This window comes from Gigantopelta aegis, chromosome 12 (genome assembly GCF_016097555.1).
Source record: "Gigantopelta aegis isolate Gae_Host chromosome 12, Gae_host_genome, whole genome shotgun sequence".
In the NCBI taxonomy this organism is placed as follows: domain Eukaryota; kingdom Metazoa; phylum Mollusca; class Gastropoda; order Neomphalida; family Peltospiridae; genus Gigantopelta; species Gigantopelta aegis.
Genome location: NC_054710.1, coordinates 10,816,563 through 10,831,599, shown reverse-complemented (window position 1 = coordinate 10,831,599; position 15,037 = coordinate 10,816,563). Strand labels below are relative to the sequence as shown.

At 42.3% G+C, this 15,037-nt stretch overlaps 1 protein-coding gene across 1 annotated transcript in view; it reads right to left on the bottom strand.

Moving 5' to 3' along the window:
* LOC121386549 (epidermal growth factor receptor-like) overlaps positions 1-13,142 on the bottom strand; it is a 33,908-nt gene extending 20,766 nt beyond the window's left edge. Inside the window, exons 1-7 of the mRNA XM_041517488.1 lie at positions 12,999-13,142; positions 8,081-8,443; positions 7,226-7,354; positions 5,845-5,922; positions 4,868-4,906; positions 2,451-2,813; positions 1,033-1,176 (exon numbers count right to left, since the gene is read on the bottom strand). Coding sequence (XP_041373422.1) covers positions 1,033-1,176; positions 2,451-2,813; positions 4,868-4,906; positions 5,845-5,922; positions 7,226-7,354; positions 8,081-8,443; positions 12,999-13,065 — 1,183 coding nt within the window. The 5' untranslated portion in view covers positions 13,066-13,142. The remainder of the gene's footprint in view (positions 1-1,032; positions 1,177-2,450; positions 2,814-4,867; positions 4,907-5,844; positions 5,923-7,225; positions 7,355-8,080; positions 8,444-12,998) is intronic.
* Between the last annotated feature and the right edge of the window lie 1,895 nt (positions 13,143-15,037).

Genomic DNA, 15,037 nt, shown 5'->3' with positions numbered 1-15,037 from the left:
TCATGTTTTTTGTCAAATATGATTTATATCTCATCTCGTGAAGTTTGCAATCATATCACACTCGTCGCGTAAGCACGACTCGTGTGATATGATTTCAAACTTCACTCGATGAGATATAAATCATATTTGACAAAAAACATGAAATATCCTCTATTTATTTACTCTAGGTTACAAGCGGCTCTACTGGTCGTTACCAGTGGCTATAATTACAGACCAGTGGATCGGAGTGTAATCAGATTGCTTAGCTTTCACAATTGCCTGAAAATAAACATTATACTTTTTTCTCTTTTTTTAAAGAAAAAAAGAAGAAAACTACCAAACCGAAGCTATCATAAACATTTATTTGATGAATGAATGAATAAATGAATGAATGAAAGAAAGAAAGAAAGAAAGAAAGAATGAATGAATGAATGAAAGATGAAAGAATGAAAGAAAGAAAGAATGAATGAATGAAATAAACAAAGAAAGAAAAAAACAAAGAATGAATGAATGAATAAATGTTTAAGGACACCCCTGCACAACTTAATACAGACAAATGTCAATACATGTTTATTAATATGATTATATTCATAATGACCCCCATGGCGTGTTTAAAACAGTACCCTCAATATGACCATGCGAACTGTTCAGAAGGTCAATGTCCGGAGTCCAAGAAATGAAGGTAAAAAAATCTGTTGGGTTTCGTAACGCCGTCCATGTTTCAAATGTGTTTATTTGTTCCCAGTGGCGGATCTAAGGGGGCTCCAGGGGCCGCCCCCCTCTCCACCCAAAAAACCCAAACAAACCTATAAATAAATAAATTAATTTTGCAACAGTTATATATGTATTTGTTTACGTTGAGGAATCCCTTCGGGAACGTTTACAAGTGACCTTTGGCCACATGCCACTGAGCCCCCACCAACCGACCCCCGCTAAATTAAAATTGGCTTTACTGGTTTATATAATTAGTTATAGACCAATTGAGTTGATTTTAATCAGATTTGGGGGGGGGGGGGGGGGGGGGGGTGTTTGTTGTTTGAGCTGACAACGTACATGTTTCCGAGAAAGCTGGAATCCCTGAATGGTTTTCTGTAAACCTCGGTTTGGTTTTGCCTCCAATGACGTCATCCCAATTGATGGTGTTCACGTAACACAGGTGTGGATTTTCAACGAACACGACCTCACCGTGGCTGATGTCTGTGAAAAAAACACCCAGAGATAATATTTGTACAATTAAAAAAAAAAAAACCCAAAAACCCAACAAAAAGAAATCAAAATAAACAAATAAATACTATGGGTAAGTTCAGTCGACGTTTACGCTACACAGTATTTTACGGTCGGTGTGGGATCGACCCCCATCGGTAGGCCCATTCGACTATTTCTCGTTTCAGCCAGTGCACCACGACTGGTATATCAAAGGCCGTGGTATGTGCTATCCTGTCTGTGGGAAAGCGCATATAAAAGATCCCTTACTGCATTAGGAAAAATGTAGCGGGTTTCCTCTGATACCTACGTGTCAGAATTACCAAATGTTTGACATCCAATTGCCGATGATTGATTAATCACTGTGCTCCAGTGGTGTCGTTAAACAAAAACAAAACACGGTATTTTTACGCTACACAGTAAACCGAACACGGGCGTAGGAAGGTGCAAAGGGGGGGGGGGGGCACACACATGTATAAATATATAAAAACCATTGCTGCTGCTGCTACAAAGGGGGTGGGGGGACACATTCCCCCTTGCCCACCGCACCCCACCCACCCGCTTCCTACACCAGTGACAAATTAACACTTCGGAAACCAGTCAAAATAGTTTGCAATGTATTTATATCCCTGCTGAATTTCATAATAAATATACAGTGTCTGTCGAAAAGGTTGTCCCCCCCCCCCCCCCCCACACACACACCATCACCACCACCTCTCCCATCCACCCATGGGCAGTGTATTTGTTGAGTGTTTTGGGGTGGGTTTTTTTATCCCAGTTGGCAAAATGCCTGACTCTTGTCCATGGTTCGAAACCCTCACTGCAGGTTCGTTAACTAGAATATAATGTCCCAAGTACAACGCTTTCATCAACATCAGAGACTGATTATAGCATAAGTGTTAAAGTTTCTTAATCACCAAAATATATATTTTTAAAATTATTGTGAAATGTAAATAATTAAACCTTGTACAACCGAAGTGTTTCTGGTCATCCTGGGGTTTCTTATACCACACAATAAAATTTTTCATATTTTTAAAAACGCACGTGCGTCTGAGAAGTAACGGTTATGGAGTTGCGTTTTAGTCTATTTTTAAGGGTATTTCAACGTCCCAGACTCTTGTTTCACTCTGTTGTATCCAAATGTGTTACTGGTTTGTAAATTAATCCAACTTAGTATCCATTTTTACGGGTTAAAACTAGGGTCTAGGTGAACAATATGCCTTAGTGTTTAAAAACTAGGGTCTGTCCCTTTAATTAATGACAGTCACCTGTTAGTGATAATAAACGGAGTTCCCGTAATCCACGTTTGCCGTCGTGGTCGTCGTAGTTCAGGGCCACCGCCAGACTGCACTCTGACCTCAGCAGGGGGAACAACTCATCTCCGCGTATCGTCTGCAGACTGTCTAAGGGAATCGCCGGAACTCGTGTTATCATGGCAACGAGCACGTAGCCGGTGACGTATCTGATGGTCTTCAGAAACGACAGGTCGTACTGGACGCGTGGGTCGCGTAGATGCGTCAGTTCTAGGTTGCCTCTTATGTACGTGCAGTCGGTGTAGCGATGACGTAATCTCTGGTAATGACGTTCCAGCGACCCGCTGTAGCTGAAACCCATTTGTGTTCCACTACAAACTGACAGAAAAAAAAACATGAGAGAAAATGAATATTTGTGGTTTATGACGGCAAACAAATTCATTACGCCATATGTGTGGTTTGTGGTTTATGACGGCACACAAATTCATTACGCCATATGTGTGGTTTGTGGTTTATGACGGCACACACATTCATTACGCCGTGTGTGCGGTTTATGACGGCACACAAATTCATTACGCCGTAAGTGCGGTTTGTGGTTTATGACGGCACACAAATTCATTACGCCGTATGTGTGGTTTGTGATTTATGACGGCACATAAATTCATTACGCCGTATGTGCGGTTTGTGGTTTATGACGGCACACAAATTCATTAGGCCGTATGTGCGTTTTGTGGTTTATGACGGAAAACAAATTCATTAGGCCGTATGTGCGGTTTGTGGTTTATGACGGCACACAAATTCATTACGCCGTATGTGCGGTTTGTGGTTTATGACGGCACACAAATTCATTACGCCGTATGTGCGGTTTGTGGTTTATGACGGCAAACAAATTCATTACGCCGTATGTGTGGTTTGTGGTTTATGACGGCACACAAATTCATTAGGCCGTATGTGTGGTTTGGTGGCCGGTGGCCTTTAATACTAGGCTACTGAGACTTATTGGCCACCTTTCTGCTGTCACGACTTCTACGACTACCCATGTATATATGTGTGTGTGTGCTTGTGTGTGTGTGTGTGTGTGTGTGTGTGTGTGTGTGTATCTGTGTGTATCTGTGTGTGTGTGTGAGAGAGAGAGAGAGAGAGAGAGAGAGAGAGAGAGAGAGAGAGAGAGAGAGAGAGAGAGAGAGAGAGGGACAGACGGAGAGACAAGCACACAGACATGCATAGAGAAAGGGCCACAGGAGAGAGAGAGAGAGAGAGAGAGAGAGAGAGAGAGAGAGAGAGAGAGAGAGAGAGAAAGAGGGGGGAAGAGAAAGTTGGGAGGGACAGACAGACGGAGAGACAAGCACACAGACATGCGTAGAGAAAGGGTCACAGAAAAGAGAGAGAGAGAGAGGAAATGTTTTATTTAACGACGAACTCAACACATTTTTATTTACGGTTATATGGCGTCAGACATGGTTAAGGACCACACAGATTTTGAGAAGAAACCCGCTGTCGCCACTTCATGGGCTACTCTTTTCGATTAGCAGCAAGGGATCTTTTATTTGCGCTTCCCACAGGCAAGATAGCACAAACCATGGCCTTTGTTGAACCAGTTATGGATCACTGGTCGGTGCAAGTGGTTTACACCTACCCATTGAGCCTTGCGGAGCACTCACACAGGGTTTGGAGTCAGTATCTGGATTTAAAATCCCATGCCTCGACCTGGATCCGAACCCAGTACCTACCAGCCTGTTGACCGATGGCCTAACCACGACGCCACCGAGGCCGGTAAGAGAGAGAGAGAGAGAGAGAGAGAGAGAGAGAGAGAGAGAGAGAGAGAGAGAGAGAGGGAAGAAATGTTTTATTTAACGACGCACTCAACACATTTTTATTTACGGTTATATGGCGTCAGACATGGTTATGGACCACACAGATTTTGAGAAGAAACCCGCTGTCGCCACTTCATGGGCTACTCTTTTCGATTAGCAGCAAGGGATCTTGTATTTGCGCTTCCCACAGGCAAGATAGCACAAGGCAAGATAGCACAAACCATGGCCTTTGTTGAACCAGTTATGGATCACTGGTCGGTGCAAGTGGTTTACACCTACCCATTGAGCCTTGCGGAGCACTCACTCAGGGTTTGGAGTCGGTATCTGGATTAAAAATCCCATGCCTCGACCTGGATCCGAACCCAGTACCTACCAGCCTGTTGACCGATGGCCTAACCACGACCCCACCGAGGCCGTAAAAGAGAGAGAGAGAGAGAGAGAGAGAGAGAGAGAGAGAGAGAGAGAGAGAGAGAGAGAGAGAGAGAGAGAGAGAGAGAGATGGAGAAGGGAGAAATGGGCGGCAGACAAACAGAGGGAGAGAGAGAGAGAGGTGGGGAGGAAGATAGAGACTGACCCTTACTCAAAGCAATTTAAAATGTATTTCTGAAAGAAACTTACCTTTATCTTTCTCCGTTGGTTCTGTGTTTTCGTCTTCCACTAAATAATAAAAAGTCTCCTTGAATCAACTATCTCAAATTCACAATGCAACTGTATAATTATAACATTCTTTCCATTTTAAACTTGAAAGAAAGAAAAAAATAATCAAAAGAAAAAAGAAATAACGAAAGAAAGAAAAAAAGAAAGAAAGTAAATAAGAAGGGATAAAGAAAGAAAACGACAACAAAACTAAGTTTGTTTTGTTTAACGACACCACTAGATCACATTGATTTATTAATCATCGGCTATTGGATGTCAAGCATTTGGTAATTCTGACACGTACTCATCAGAAGAAACCCGCTACATTTTTTCCAATGCAACCAGGGATCTCTTATACGCACCTTCCCACAGACAAGATAGCACATATCACGGCCTTTGATATCACGGCCTTTAATATTCCATTTGATAATTTGGTACTATTTCGTAACATATAGCCTTAGAGAGGAAACCCACTACAGTTTTCCATTAGTAGCAGGGGATATTTTATATGCATCATCCCACAGACAGGATAGCACATACCACGGCCTTTGATATTCCATTGGTAATTTAGCACTATTTGGTAACATATAGCCTTAGAGAGGAAACCCGCTACATTTTTCCATTAGCAGCAAGGGATCTTTTATATGCATCATCCCACAGACATGATAACACATATACCACAATCGATGATATACCAGTCGTGGTGCACTGGCTGGAACGAGAAATAGCCTAATGGATCCACCGACAGGGATCGAACCCAGACCGACAGCGCATCAAGCGAGCCCTTTACCACTGGGTTATGTCCGGTCCTTACTAAGAAAACGTAAAATCTATTTAACTTCTGATGGTGCATCTATGATATTCTGTATATATATTCTACGACATATATGTTTAAGCTTGTATTACTTTTAAAATAGTATTAAAAAAATAATTTTGTGCATAATAAATGCGTTTTTTACCTTTCTGGCAAAGATTTCGACTTGGTCCCCAACATCGACTGACGTTGCCATAGTAACAAGACACGGAACAAGGTTTACCTTTTTAAAAAAAACATGTAGACATGTGTAATAATGAACTAACAAACGAAAATTAATTAATAAAATATATGGACAAACGATGGTATATATACATACCAGCAGGAACAAAATTAGTGCAGGGCGCACATTAAAAGGGACATACCCTAGATTTTAAACACTAAGGCATATTTTTGACTATTGTAACCGGTTTTGATAACTGAAATCATACTTTACTTAAGATTTTATGGTTTAGATTATCAGTTTCCGTACATTCGAAGTGTTTTTGGTCTTTCTGGTGTTTTTAATATCACAAAATGCATTTATCATATTTTTAAAAACGCACGTGCGTCTGAGAAGTAACAGTTATGGAGTCACGTTTTAGTCTATTTTTAGAGGGTATTTCACCATTTCAAAGTCACAAACTCGTGTTTCACTCAATTGTAACTTTATCAAAACGTTTTATAGGTTTGTAGATTAAATACCTTTGTGTTAATTTTCACGGGATGAAACTAGTGTCTGTCCCTTTAACTAAACTTAGTGTTAATTTTCACGGGTTGAAACTAGGGTCTGTCCCTTTACGTCAATACTTTTCTTAACCACACTTTCTACGTCCCTTCGAACTAGAACAAAATGTTTGCAATTACCTAAAATTAATTACTATGAATGAAAAGTTTGTTTTGTTTAACAACACCACTGGAGCACATTGATTAATTAATCATCAGCTATTGGATGTCAAACATTTGGAATTCTGACACGTAGTTATCAGAGGAAACCCACTACATTTTTACTAATGCAGCAAGGGATCTTTTATATGCACTTTCCCACAGACAGGAAAGCACATACCACGGTATTTAACATACCAGTCGTGGCCTGGTGCACTGACTGGGACGATAAATAACCCAACGGGCCCACTGACGGGGATCGATCCTAGACCGACCGCGCATCAAGCGAGCACTTTACCACTGGGCTACTAATGTAATGCTAAAATGAATTTTTTAAAGCGGGTTTCCTCTCTAAAACTAAACATGTATATGTCAGAATTACCAAATGTTTGACATCCAATAACTGGTGATTAATAATCAATGTGCTGTAGTGGTGTCGTTAAACAAAACAAACTTTTTGTCTTAAACGTGTTTTAACTACAAACGTTGTAGAAAAACAGGCTGTGTAAACTGGGCCTAAAATTATTAATTGCAGCTAAAATAGTGACCAACGTAACCCTGGAAACATAACACGGTGCGTGTTAGTTGCGCTTCCCTCTCAATCCGTCACTGAGAACACACCACAAACAGAAATAATGTACTATTTGAAGGTCTATACTTACATAATGGTGACGATCCAGTTTTTGTAAAGACTGCATCATTCTTGTCCCCAGTAATGGCGCTCCATAAAACTGTGTCAACATAACACAGGTCGGCGTTGTGAAAGAATGCGACATTTCCTCTGATAATTTCTTTCAATTAAAAACAAATAATAAAATAATAAATAAATGAGAGAGAGGGAGGAATATATATATATATATATATATATATATATATAGATAGAGAGAGAGAGAGAGAGAGAGAGAGAGAGAGAGAGAGAGAGAGAGAGAGAGAGAGAGAGAGAGAGAGAGAGAGAGTGAGTGAGTTATGTGTGCTCATATGCGTAATGGGTTTTTGGGGTGTGTTTTTTTTTATTATACCAGGCCCGTAGGAACGACTTTGGGAGTTGGAGGGGGGGGGGGGGGGGGCACTGACGGATCGGGTACAAACTATATCAGATTTTGGTTACATTGGCTTTAAAGGCTCACAAGTGGAGGGCACGTGCCCACCCCCCGGCCCCCCGGTTCCTACGGGCCTGCATACATAGAACTTTACTTATTTTGAAGTAGTACTTGTATTTCAAAATAAATAATTGGGTTCTCATGCTTGTCTTTAACGTTACACAATAGAGCCCCCCCCCCCCCCCACACACACACACACACACACATATACATTTACGTGGAAATTTGTCAGTCGCCTTCCTTTGCAGGATCCATGTCTATTTCATTAAACTTGCGTTTAAATTTGACCTAGATTGTAAACAGGATTTAAATGAAATCGAATAACGGCGCATCATGGTACACAAACGAAATTTAATTATCTGTTCTATATGGTTAAATATTTAAAAATATCCTAGAGATGGCAGATTTAAACGTCACCTGTTAAAGCTGGCAAATGAATTTCTCTTAATCCACGCTTGGTGTCATTTCCCGTGGAGGTTAAAGTAACAGCCAATGAGCAGCGTTTTCCCAAGAGGTTAAAGGTCGCATCACCACGTATGACCTGCAGGCGATCCAATGGGATGATCTTGACCTCTGTGACTAGGCCAATCAGAACGTAGCCGGTCACGTATTGGATCGTTTGTAGGAAAGTGAGGTTGTAGCCGATGTTGGGGTCGCTGATGTGCGTTATCTCGAGGTTGCCGCTCACGTGGGTACAGTCGGCGTAACGCCGCTGTAGTCTCTCGTAATGCTGCAGCAGGTCACCAGTGTAGCTGAAACCCTGATCAGTTCCAATACACACTGCAAAAAAAAACCAGACCCTGTATTAATTATTTTTCTTACAAACCCGTTGCTGAGAACACCATTTATTACTTATAATAACACATACTTCTTTACACATGTACGTGTGTTAACAATTTCAAGACATACAACTGACTGTTCCTAGGTGATGACCAGGGGCCAAATTCACAAAAGTTTGCTAAGCCTAGTTACTTGCTAAACTGGCTTCTAACTCCAGTTTGTTGCTAAGTGTTATTCTCAAAACCCTTATAATGGTAGCAAGCTTCTAAGTTGCTTGCTAAGCCTAGTTACGTGCTAAACTGGCTGCTAACTCCAGTTTGTTGCTAAGTGTTATTCATAAAACCCTTCTAATGGTAGCAAGATTCTAAGTTGCTTGCGAAGTCTAGAGTCGATCGGGAGTACCTCTAACTCATTAGCAAGCTACTAAGTCAGACAAGATGGCACGTAGAATGTTTCAGTTGGTGGGGTTACGACGAGCAATGCGACGGGAATGTATTTTGATGGATCGTAAGAACCCTTTGGATGTGTTTTCCGACTCTGAACTTATAAAACGCTATAGATTTTCGCGCATGGGAATAATGCGTATTGCGGATATAGTTGCTGTGGATACTGAACACGAAACAAGACGAAACTGCGCCCTTCTGTCCTATCAGCAAGTCCTCATAGCTTTGCAATACTATGCGTCTGGGACATTTCATATCATTGTTAGCGATCTTCTACATATATCACAATCTACAGCTTGCAGATCGATCCACCGTGTATCCTCTTCCCTAGCACAGAAAATAGATGACTTTGTGAAATTTCCAAATAACGCCGAGACTCAAAGAATTAAGGACGAGCTTTTCCAAATAGGACAGTTTCCTCGTGTTATCGGATGTGTAGATGGCACATATCTTTCTGGGGTGCGTCGAGTGTATCTTTAAATATCTCGTACTTTTACGCCGAAAATAAATTTTCATTTTGCGAATAATTAGACTTTCTGCTCTTTTTTTTGTTGAGACATTTAACTCACAACTCATATCGAATGTTCAATACAGATGTAACTATTATCCTATCACAAAATTTAACGTGGTTTACATTACATTTGAAATGGACGTGTGTAAAGAAACTGACATGGTGTTGTCAAGGATTGGACGTGTGCCAATATGCTTAACAGGCAACACATGGAGCACGTGCATGTTTAACATGGTTTTGATGAATTACATTTTAGCTACCCCCACTCTGTAAACAATGAACTAGGCATTTTTCCCCCTTTGCCCACCCCCCCCCCCCCCCCGGCTAAGCTTGCTACGTATCTAGCAATAAGTTAGATGCCTTTTATGAATTTGGCCCCAGGTCACCAATGCGATACATCCAATGAAGAAAACAAAACAGCACAATCGAAATAGTCGATTTACACTGTGACGTATAGTTAACCTGACGTTTTTATTTTTTTTAAGTTACATTTGGACAAAATTACGAACGATGCATGGAAGGCGCAAAAAATCAGTGGGGGTCCGGGGGCATGCCCCCACCCCCTGTTGAAACTTTGAAATCTGGAGGCTATGAAATACTATTTTTGTGTGAGCGGGTTTCCTCTCTATGTAAGATACATATATGTAAAAAATTTGTGCCCGATTCTGTGTTCTTTGCTCAATTATCAATGTGTATGTGCGTGATGTTGCGTGTGTACTTGTGTGAGTGAGTGTAAGGTGGAGCATAGACTTGTGGTATTGGTGACATCGGGGCGTAGTTCAGTGGTAAAGCGTTCGCATGATGCGCGGTTGGCGTGTGATCGATGCGTCGGGTGCAGAATAAATTATTTCTCGTTCCAGCCAGTGTCTAGTGATAAAAGATCCCTTGCTACTATTGTTGTTAAGATTAAACAAACAAATGTTTGACATCCAATAGCCGATGATTAATAATTAATGTGCTTTGACTTTAACTTTTATGAGACTCGCCTCGGTGGCGTCGTGGTTAGGCCATCGGTCTACAGGCCAGTAGGTACTGGGTTCGGATCCCAGTCGAGGCATGGGATTTTTAATCCAGATACCGACTCCAAACCCCGAGTGAGTGCTCCGCAAGGCTCAATGGGTAGGTGTAAACCACTTGCACCGACCAATGATCCATAACTGGTTCATGGTTTGTGCTATCCTGCCTGTGGGAAGTGCAAATAAAAGATCCCTTGCTGCTAATCGGAAAGAGTAGCCCATGTAGTGGCGACAGCGGGTTTCCTCTCAAAAATCTGTGTGGTCCTTAATCATATGTCTGACGCCATATAACCGTAAATAAAATGTGTTGAGTGCGTCGTTAAATAAAACATTTCTTTCTTAACTTTGGCGACAACTGTTAAGTAGTTTTCAGAGGCAGTTCGAGAATTCTGTAATTGTGTATACAAGATATAACTTGTACAATGTTTGTAGAATGCAGTTCACCCCTAAATCTGACGATCACATAATACAAGCGAAGCATTTTGCAGGCTAGCCATTATATTAGATCGCAGGCGATATGCTACCATAAATAACGTATTAAATAGCTGGCAATTCTCCAGGGCAAGTCACTAAATAATAGTGTCGGTCGCAATTCAAGTTTTCCTACTTTCAATAATACATACAGTTTCGTTTAACTGTGACTGAGCACCTGTTGACACCAGCCAGCTCCGTCCAGGTACACATCAAAGCCACCTGTACGCAAATCTGTTTCAGGTATGAATTCAATGGAGGAGGGTAGGGTGGGGTGGGGTTTGTTGGATGCTCTCCTCTTCTCGAAATTTCGACGAGCTATTAATTTTTTAATTTTTTTTAAATCAGTGTTTATATAATGCATTTAAATTCCTTTAACTTGGATTCCTGATTTTCCAGTGCCATGCGTGTCTCACAACTGGCAAATCAAAGGTCGTGGTATGTACTGTTCTGTCAGTGGGAAAGTACATATACAAATACACTGCTGCTTTTCGTAAGGAGTAGTTATTCTCTCTCTCTCTCTCTCTCTCTCTCTCTCTCTCTCTCTCTCTCTCTCTCTCTCTCTCTCTCTCTCTCTCTCTCTCTCTCTCTCTATCCGACGCCATATAACCGTAAATAAAACGTGTTGAGTGCGTCGTTAAATAAACAATTTCCTTCCTTCCTGTCTCTCTCTCTCATTTTCTCTTGATTGTTTCTATCTCCCCCCCCCCCCGCGCTCTCTCTCTCTCTCTCTCTCTCCTCTCTTTTTTTCTCTCTCTATCCGACGCCATATAACCGTAAATAAAATGTGTTGAGTGCGTCCCCCTCTCCCCCCCCCTCTCTCTCTCTCTCTCTCTCTCTCTCTCTCTCTCTCTCTCTCTCTCTCTCTCTCTCTCTCTCTCTCTGTCTGTCGACGAACTCTTATACGGACATTCATCGCTAACATGTCAAGTCAGGTCATAGGGTTTACGTAGGCTACATATTCAGAGCAAGTTGTTGTAGCGCACGCCTGTCATGGGCGCAGGTGTCAACTTACGCCGACTCCTCCGTCCAGGACAGGAAAGTGGTTGGGTTGGGATGGGTGGGAGAGGGGACCGCCCGCGCTTGGCATGTGTAAGAGATCACAAGCAGCCCGATCAGGGTCGGTAGCGGATGGGGGGGGGGGGGGGGGGGGGGGGTCATCGCTAACATACAACTTCCTTGAAGTAGCGGTATGTAGACCCCTTGATAAATTTCTGGATCTGCGCCTGTACACCCCTCCTAGAAAAATCCTAAAGTCCATAAATTTATATCGACATCATCAGACTGGGGATTACACGTAATAATATATTTTACATGGTTCGCCGTCATGGGTAATTTGCTACTAAACAGCCCAACACACCGAGGTGGGACTACACTTGATTAAACAGCAGATCGTTTCCTAGATAAACCAGTGTAATATATGTCTTATATCTAGTACGTGCATGTATGTATACGAGTGTATGGGCGGCTAGGCGTATCACAAAGGTATTCTGTCACAATTTAAAGTCACGGACCCTAGTTTCAACACGTAAAAAATAGACCATGTAAATTTGGATAATGTACAAACCTGTAACACATCTCGATAAAGTGTTTGTGACGTGGGAAATAACCGTAAAAATAGACGAGAGCTCTTTACCATAACCGTTACTAATCACAGGTTCATGCGTTTTAAAAAAAAAATATGAAAAAAAGTATTTTGTGGTATTAGGCATAGACTACACACTTTCTCTGTCTTACTTTCTCTGTCGTGTTCTCTCCCTCTGCCCCATCTCCCTCTCTCTGTCTGTCTATCTGTCTGTATATATATATACATTATAAAAGGAAGGGGCGATATACGATAACTGGAATATTGGTAATGAATATGAACATATGACTGCAACTCGCCTTTAAAACAGGGAGGACTGTCACCCTCTAAATCCGCCCCTGGCAGAACAACACTTAGTGCCGTTTTCGCCAAGATCAGGGTTTGACATTGAAAACACAACTGAAAATACAGAATACTTACATACATTGTAATTATACCTAAATGTTAGTTACAAGCAATGCACAAAATCAGGCTATCTACAGTATGCTTGAATACTCGTTAAGTATGCTATTGATATACGGTCACCCACCTTTCTGCCCCTGACGCCCCCGCATGTAAAAACACCACAGCAGTACCCAGATCCACCACACCGTCATATTTCCATATAGAACGAATAATCGCCAACTGTTGACCGCCACCTACAGGTCACATCACAGGTTCAGACACAAGTGCCGTGCTTCTATACCTGTATTTGTTGACATCTGTGCTTAGCTGTCAAACGAAAGGGGCGGGACGTTAGCCCAGTGGTAAAGCGTTCGCCTGATGCGCGCTTTGTCTGGAATAGATCCCCGTTGGTGGACTACTGAGCTATTTCTCGTTACAGTCATGACTGGCATATCGATGGCCGTGGTATGTGCTATCCTGTCTGTGGGGTGGTGCGTTATAACAGATCCCTTGCTACTAAGGTGAAACTGTAGCACATTTCTTCTCTAAGAAATAGCCCAGTGGTGAAGCGCTCACCTGATTCGCGGTCGGTCTGGGATCGATCCCCGTTGGTGGACTACTGGACTATTTCTCGTTACAGCCACGACTGGCATATCAATGGCCGTGGTATGTGCTATCCTGTTTGTGGGGTGGTGCGTTATAAAAGATCCCTTGCTACAGAGGGAAAAAAGATTGGGTGTTTCCTCTCTAAGACTATATGTCAGAATTACCAAATGTTTCACATCCAATAGCTGATGATTAATATATCAATGTGCTCCAGTGTTGTCATTAAAAACAAACAAACATGGCGGGACGAGAGAAAAAAAACCCAATCACTTGAATGGATCCATTGAGGCGATTCGACCCTGTGATGCAAGCACTCAACCGACTGAGCTAAATCCTGGCACCTTACTACTATTACTAAATGATGTAAAATGTAGAAAAAGCTCATTTTAAATTCATTGTGAAAACCCAAAACCAAAAAATTTATTTAAAAAAAAAGAAAGAAAAAAGAAGTTCTTTTCACCTGCCTCTGTGGCGTCGTGGTAGGCCATCGGTCTACAGGCTGGTAGGTACTGGGTTAGGATCCCAGTCGAGGCATGGGATTTTTAATCCAGATACCCGACTCCAAACCCTGAGTGAGTGCTCCGCAAGGCTCAGTGTGTAGGTGTAAACCACTTGCACCGACCAGTGATCCATAACTGGTTCAACAAAGGCCATGGTTTGTGCTATCCTGCCTGTGGGAAGCGCAAATAAAAGATCCCTTGCTGCTAATCGGAAGAGTAGTCCATGTAGTGGCGACAGCGGGTTTCCTCTCAAAATCTGTGTGGTCCTTAACCATATGTCTGACGCCACATAACCGTAAAATAATGTGTTGAGTGCGTCGTTAAATAAAACATTTCTTTCTTTTTCTTTTCTGTGGCGCAGTGGTTAAGCCATCGGACTACAGGCTGGTAGGTACAGGTTCGCAGCCCGGTACCAGCTCCAACCCAGAGCGAGTTCTTAAGAGCTCAGTGGGTAGGTGTGTAAGGCCACTACACCCTCTTCTATCTCACTCACTAACCACTAGCCAACTAACCCACCGTCCTGGTGTGCCCAGGACAGCGTGCTTGAACCTTAATTGGATATAAGCACGAAAATAAGTTGAAATGAAATGTTGCTTTTCAAAACGTTTTCACCGGCCTCGGTGGCGTCGTGGTTAGACCATTGGTCTACAGGCTGGTAGGTACTGGGTTCAGATCCCAGTCGAGGCATGGGATTTTTAATCCAAATACCCGACTCCAAACCCTGAGTGAGTGCTCCGCAAGGCTCAATGGGTAGGTGTAAACCACTTGCACCGACCAGTGATCCATAACTGGTTCAACAAAGGCCATGGTTTGTGCTATCCCGCCTGTGGGAAGCGCAAATAAAAGATCCCTTGCTGCTAATCGGAAGAGTAGCCCATGTAGTGGCGACAGTGGGTTTCCTCTCAAAATCTGTGTGGTCCTTAACCATATGTCTGACGCCACATAACCGTAAAATAATGTGTTGAGTGCGTCGTTAAATAAAACATTTCTTTCTTTTTCTTTTCTGTGGCGCAGTGGTTAAGCCATCGGACTACAGGCTGGTAGGTATAGGTTCGCAGCCCGGTACCGGCTCCAACCC